This window comes from Berghia stephanieae, chromosome 3 (genome assembly GCF_034508935.2).
Source record: "Berghia stephanieae isolate SIO BIC M18660-M18661 chromosome 3, UCSD_Bste_1.3, whole genome shotgun sequence".
NCBI lineage: Eukaryota > Metazoa > Mollusca > Gastropoda > Nudibranchia > Aeolidiidae > Berghia > Berghia stephanieae.
The window spans coordinates 60,914,504-60,922,003 of NC_088362.1; the positions used below are offsets into that span (position 1 = coordinate 60,914,504).

The 7,500-nt window shown below is 39.8% G+C and overlaps 1 protein-coding gene across 4 annotated transcripts in view; it reads right to left on the reverse strand.

The window, feature by feature from the left end:
- The window catches only part of LOC144968123 (uncharacterized), a 71,400-nt gene that overhangs the window by 12,111 nt on the left and 51,789 nt on the right, over positions 1-7,500 (reverse strand). For all 4 annotated transcript variants that reach the window (XM_078906129.1, XM_078906130.1, XM_078906128.1 and 1 more), the window contains exon 3: positions 2,587-3,349. In XM_078906129.1, coding sequence (XP_078762255.1) covers positions 2,587-3,349 — 763 coding nt within the window. The remainder of the gene's footprint in view (positions 1-2,586; positions 3,350-7,500) is intronic.

Below are 7,500 nucleotides of genomic sequence, written 5' to 3' on the forward strand. Positions count from 1 at the left end.
GAAGAAGAAGAAGAAGAAGAAGAAGAAGAAGAAGAAGAAGAAGAAGAAGAAGAAGAAGAAGAAGAAGAAGAGAAGAAGAAGAAAAAGAAGAAGAAGAAGAAGAAGAAGAAGAAGAAGAAGAAGAAGAAGAAGAAGAAGAAGAAGAAGAAGAATGATAAGAAAACAACTTATAACAATAAATCTATATAAATAACACGAAAATTACTAATTGGTTTGTTTGCTAATGATTTGTTGCTATGGAGACGAAGGAGATGTAATGCATCGACTTATTTAGAACTGTGGACACTGCAAGATCAAACGTCAGACAAAGAGACCAAATGATGTTGGAAGAAGAACAAAGCTACAGAGAGGAAGGAAGGAAGGAAAGATGGAAGTATTGAAGGAATAAATGCAAGAAGATTGAATGTCGGAGGCATGATCAGAGTAGTCTCCGGAATGCCAAGGCAGCTTTCAAGACCATGAATCAAACGTGAGATGAAGGAAATTCAATGCCAGCCCGAGATGGTTGGGGAGGTGCCATGTTTCCCCTCTGGCACCACGGAGGATCAGGTGTCTCCGATTCAACTGCTCTCCCTGCTCGGATGATATTCCAGCCCCTGGTGGTGGTGGTTGGGGGTGGGTGGTGGTGGAGGGAGGGGTGATGGTGTTGGTGGTTGTGGTGATAGTGGAGGTGGTTCTGATGATGGTGGAGGTGGTTGTGATTATGGTGGAAGTGGTTGTGATGATAGTGGAGGTGGTTGTGATGATGGTGGAGGTGGTTCTGATGATGATGGAGGTGGTTGTGATGATGGTGGAGGTGGTTGTGATGATGATGGAGGTGGTTGTGATGATGGTGGAGGTGGTTGTGATGATAGTGGAGGTGGTTGTGATGATAGTGAAGGTGGTTGTGATGATGGTGGAGGTGGTTGTGAAGATGGTGGAGGTGGTTGTGATGATGGTGTAGGTGGTTGTGTTGATGGTCGGGTTTGTGGAGGTGGGGATTATGTTGTTGGTGGTGATGTCGATGGTGTTGGTGGTTGTGGTCATGGTGGAGGTGGTTGTGATGATGGTGGAGATGGTTGTAGATGAGGTGGTTGTGGTGATGGTGATTGCGGTTTGTGGTGGTGTGGATTAAGTTGCTATTGGTGGTGATGGCGATGGTGGAGGTCGTTTAGTTGTGGTTTCCGTGAGAGTTGTGTTTATTGTAGTGGAAAATCATGGTTGTAATTGAAATAGTGGTTGTGATGGAGGTGTTTATGGTTGTGGTAGTGTTTGGTGGTGGTGGTGGTGGCGATTGTGTTGGTGTTGGTGTTGGTGGTGGTGATGTTTATGGTGGTGTTGGTGTTGGTGCTGGCGATGCTTATAGTTGTGTTGGTGTTGGTGGTGTTGGTGGTTGTGATGGTTGTGGTGGTGCCACAGCTGGAGTATATCATCTTGGAGATGCTAGAATTAATTATGTGCCTTGGTTTTGGTGTGTATACAGATAGGACAGACATTGCATTTTTCATTTAAACAAATTTATATATTTTTCGCTCTGATAATCCTTAGTTATTCTTTTTGAATTCTTCGATCTCTACCCCTTGCTCTCCTCATCATCATCTTCAACACCCCCCCCCCCCCCCCACCCTCCCTTTTCTTCATCTCTTTTCTCGCCTTTATTCTTTCCTCTTTCTTCTCCCTTCCCATTCCTTGTCATCATCCTCCTCTTCCTCCGCCTCCTTCTCCTCCTCCTCCTCCTCCTCCTCCAACTCCTCCTCCTTTTCCCCCTTCTCTTCCCCAACTTCCATTAATACCTCACAATCTGTCCACGTCACCTAATAGCTTAAGTCTCCTCAAGTTTTGGCAAGAATCTACACGAGTTTTTTTTTTAACCAGTTAAATGATGGACTCTGGAAAAATCGTATATAAAATTTTGGCCAGAAACCTCGTCCTTCAAATATCGATCAATTTAAATGATCATAGTCTTGGCAAAATCTCACAAACCTGGGACTTCGCGAAGTCTACCAACTGAGCTATCGGAACCCTTTAAATTTATTTAAATTAAAAGTCATAGTTTATGAACTCCAAATCATATTTCAGTTTATTGTTAAACCCCGACATAATACCCTTTCGCGGCTACGAGTTACAATTAAAAAAAAGAGCTTTTACTTAGCGCAATATCCACTAAACGTGCTCAAAGCGCTTTACAAGGGGTCCCTGGCCAACAGCAACAGTTAACATGTAGGACAGGACATGACGCCTGCAAGGCGATATTACAATTTTTTTACCATCCCAAAATATCAGCATGGCCTTCGCTTTGTCTGGCACTATTTCATAGATCCTTTTTCATACCTTTATCTCACGATGGGGGGGGGGGTGGAGTGGCTGAGTGGTTAAGGCATTGCACTGTGACCCGGAAGGTTCCCCCCAATTTGCTTATTTGGACAACATGGGTGATTCCTGTTGACATCAGAAATCTTGTTTGATGAATTATCTATATTCCTTCATGGAATGCCTATGTGACGATTTCTTATGATGTCGTGGCGAAAGGGCATCATTTTTAAAAATCTCACGATTGGAACTTATTTCATTATAATCAGCAACATTTATTGTTATCTCAAAACTTACCTGCGCTTGAAGAATAACTCGATTCACTCTCCTGGCTGGCGGAGTCCCTGCTACGATGTAAAGCATTTTCATCATCATCATCATCATCATAATAATCATCACCAACATCATCACCATCATCTTCTCCTTGATCGTCGTTATCTTTCCTATCGTTGTCGTAGTCGTCTACGTAATCTCTATTACAACCCTCACGTTTGGTTGTAATCGGACCAATGACCATTGTGTCATCATGAAATCCGCCATTTCTGAAAATACCAGCGATTGAATTTATTGATGTGGCGGGCGCGTTTTTGTCTTCATTTGGAATGTCATTATTGTCGTCAGATTGGTCGTATTCCACGTTATCAACCTGGCAACTATCATTGTTGTTTGAGTCATTGGCTGTTTTCAAATCCACACTGGGGGTTGAGGTTGTATGCAAAAAATTCGCAGGCAAAGCCGAACTATTTTCTGTTTTTAAGTTTGTATTTTCAACAGTTGCGATATTTCCTTCACTTTTTCCTGGGTTGTTGCCCTTTGTCAATAAAATATTGTCCTTTGAAGAAATATCATTATTTTCTCTACTGTTGTCTTCTTTGTTATCCATAACGTTGTTATCAACGTGGGTGGGCGTGGAGGAAGGTCCCTGTGAAAGCGTGACGTTCTTGAGAGCGTTTCGATACGTGAGTGACGTCATAGCTTGCAGACTTCCGGTGTCCATATTGTCGACGGAAGGAAGTCCATACCATCCGAGCAGCTCGTTCATAGTCGTCTCGACGTAATCCTAATTGGATAAAGACAGAAAATAAATTATTGTGAAATAAAGGGTTAATAAGGGTTAGATTTTTGATTGTCTTTTGTTTGTTTCGCTATGGTTTTTTTTTTCTTCTGTTTTTCTTTTTTTGGGGAATTATATTTTTGTTTTGTTTTGTTTTCGATTCGGGGGGGGGGGGGGGGGGGGGGGTTGGGAGGGGGCGGGTTTTTATTATTTTTTAAATTTTTATTTCTTTTTTTTTTCATTCTACGATATTGAAAAAAAAAATTTCTTCAACAATTATTTAAAGTTAAATTGATAATCTGTCTAACATATTTTTGAAACTTTGAGAAACTATTTCTGCTCCACATTTGGTGCTACTAGATCGTTAGTGTTTGGTTTATCTTTCCATGATCTAACCCAGAGAAACTGATATGGGTTAAGCCCAACACTCAACATGTTGTATATATACAACGACTCTATCATCCTGGCATCATAACAATGCAGTTATAAGAAAGGCTTCAATAATAATTAATTAAGATAACAATGATGATGATTATAATAGTAATAGATATACTACTACTACTACTACTACTACTACTACTACTACTACTACTACTACTACTACTACTACTACTACTACTACTACTACTACTACTACTATTACTACTTCTACTACTATATTACTCTACTACTACTATACTACTACTACTACTACTACTACTACTTACTACTACTACTACTATATATAATATACTAATAATAATAATAATAATAATGATGATGATGATGATGATGATGATGATGATGATGACGACGATGATGATGGTGATAAAGGGGGGAGGAGGTGAGAGGAGGAGGAGGAGAGGAGAAGAAAGAGGAGAGGAGGAGAAGAAGAAGAAGAGAAGAGAAGAGAAGAAGAAGAAGAAAGAAGAAGAAGAAAGAAGAAGAAGAGAAGAAGAAGAAGAAGAAAGAAGAAGAAGAAGAAGAAGAAGAAGAAGAAGAAGAAGAAGAAGAAGAAGAAGAAGAAGAAGAAGAAGAAGAAGAAGAAAAAGAAGAAGAAGAAGAAGAAGAAGAAGAAGAAGAAGAAGAAGAAGAAGAAGAAGAAGAAGGAGAAGAAGACCAAAGTATAACTCAGACTGCATTCTAGAACTACACACTTCCGTTATGTCATTCCACACAAATAAATACCCCATTATTTCCAACTATTAGCATGGAGATCAGAATTACTGATTGCACGATATAATCAGCTGGTCCTATAATCTCTGATAGCGAACGGTAACATGATAAAAATCTGAATGGGTGTAGCCTATATCCGAGGAAAATAATAACGAGAATATATACTCAAGAGTTATCCTGAGGTTTCCCGACGAGTAATTTCCCTTGGCTTTCGCAAGGTGATAGTAGCCATGACAGTAGCCGGCTACGAGTACACTTAGAAGGGTAGTGGAGACTTGCTCTCAACTTATTTAGACTCCATTTCACTCTAAAAGATTTCAATAAATCAATGAAAAACAAAACCGATAGAAGCCTATATGAAACAGTGCCAGAAAAGGCAGAAAGAGTAAAATTGAAAAAATATATCATACCAAGATATTATTCAGTCAGCCTCCACTGGGGATCGAACCTTAGAGCTCCTAAGAATCAGGTTGTTGGAGTTCGATCCCCAGTCGAGACGCCATGAATTGTTTCTTTCTTTATTTTCTGTTGTTTCTTTTTTTTTTTTTTTTTTAATTTTCTTTCATTCGGATGACAAAGCAGAGAGAAAAATCAAAGAAAATATAATACGATCCAAAAATGAATTTAAAAAAATTAAATCAGGCATGCCTCGATGGGATCGAACCTCAGATCTCTTGACTGTCTATTGATTATAAGGAGGACTGAGGTTCGATCCCCAGTTGCGGCCGGATGATGTTTTAGGATGATTCTTTTTTGTGTTTGCTTTTTTTTCTTTCAGTTTTGTGTGACACGGGGGGGGGGGGGGGGGGGGGGCTGGGGGGGGGGGGGGCGATGGCTCAGTTGGAAAAAGGAACCGGGATCGATCCTGGGTGAAATCCAATTTGTTTGTTTTTGAAACCCTTAGTACGTCCAAGTGATCGGGTAGATCTGTTAGATCTGTGCGGAAGTTTCTGAGCAATTCACTAGCATTCTATCCAAAGGGTTGCAAGGAATTGCTATTGTAGTACGTTTAAGGTTATTGAAATGGGGATAAACTCCGGTTCTATGGGCCTTGAAGGGTTTGAAGAACTACTTGTGTCTGACACTGTTTAATAAAAATAAATAAATAAATTCCCATTATTCATTCGTCCCTAAGGGGGAATTTTTCTTAAGGGTCTATTCCAAGGGGAGACTGGAATAACCCAGGCGTCAGCCGCAGTGCAGTGCCGCAACATGAGCTACGGCTAGGTGACTTGCTCATCAAGGCAAAACAACTCTGCGGACAGTCGAACTCGGTACCGTTCGGGTACGAAGCAAAGACCATACCGCTTGGCCACGCTGTCCCATATTATAATATACACCTTTTTAGGTTATCAGTTTATACCAGTGCCAGCTCCCTAGTTAGTTACGAGATAAAATCAGGCCATATGATATTGCAATATCAATCATGGATAATGTTGCTTACGATGACATTCTCGACGTTATACGAAAAAAATACAATTTTAATATTTTGGCCAGAAAAGTCGTCCTACAAATAAAAATTGATTAAAATAATCCTCGTCTTGTTAAACGCTTTCGAACCTGCGACTTCCTTAATAAAATCTTACTGGAAGTCCCAGGCTTGAGAGTTTTAGACACGATGAGGGTCATTTTATAGATTGATAATTTGAAGGGTGAGTTTTCTGGCCAAAATTATTAAAAGGTGAATTTTCGGAGTCTGGTCGATTGAGCGAAACAAGATAGAAAGAAGCAAAAAACGAATCATTATAGGATAGGGTAATGGATAAATGACTCAAAATCTCGCTGGTATCAGGATATTTTATAATTGGAGACCTGCCTAGTACTACAAAAAATTCGTACAAATACGAATTTTTTTCTCCAGCTACAGAGCTGGTTTCTCTTCTTTGAATCATTTAATCTTATTGAAAAGAAAAGTAAGTGTGGTGTCAGTGCATGACATAATCAGACGGAAGATGAAAATGTTGGATTTGCATTTATTTTTTTGCATTTTTTTGAAAGAATATGTTCCCCAGAGCATTTTAATCTTTATTTGATGTAAAGCGGGTGATTTTTCATGAAGTTATGGTCAGCCAGATGTATGGGAAAGGTGTCCAGCAACATTTCTAAAATTTCATAATTTTTCAACTTGACTAGCTGTAAACAATATTTAGAAGTGAAATTCCAAAAGCAGGATGTTAGGAATTTTAATATTATACCCCCGCCCCCTTTCCAATGACCTCAAGTATATAATATCATTTATCATCAAAATGTATTGGTGCTGTGCATTTAGCCAAATTGCTAACAACATATGCCAGTCGGACATACAATACCAGCACACCAGACTGTTATGTGTAACCTTATATTATTCCTTCGTTGGGGAAGTTTATATCACAAAGTAGGTGGAGTAACGGAATGACCCGAGACAAATTCAGAACCACAGACGGACTGATACCAATTGATAAGGTGTGTTTATTTACATATTGGATATTACTCGTATACGTTTCACTAACCCTCAACCCCCCCCCCCCCCCCCAAACCCCTTTCAACCTGATATTATTGAAAATTGTATCTAAGCTTCGCCATCATCAAAACATGACGACAAAAGACAAGTCTTTGGCCACAAAAGAAAACAAATCGTGAGTAGTTTCAATAGATAGTATGCAGATGACGTCACTCAGGCCTTTGTTATTGTTTTTGCCATCCGCGTTTGTGAGTTGTTCTCACTAAACTGTATTAACCAGACTATAAAAGTTCATGGTTACACAGAGTTTGTGTGTTGGTCCGTTATACTTCCGGATGGCAATGTTGTGAACTCCTTGGCTAAGCGCATTCTATCTATAGATAGTATGCAGATGACGTCACTCAGGCCTTTGTTATTGTTTTTGCCATCCGCGTTTGTGAGTTGTTCTCACTAAACTGTATTAACCAGACTATAAAAGTTCATGGTTACACAGAGTTTGTGTGTTGGTCCGTTATACTTCCGGATGGCAATGTTGTGAACTCCTTGGCCAAGCGCATTCTAT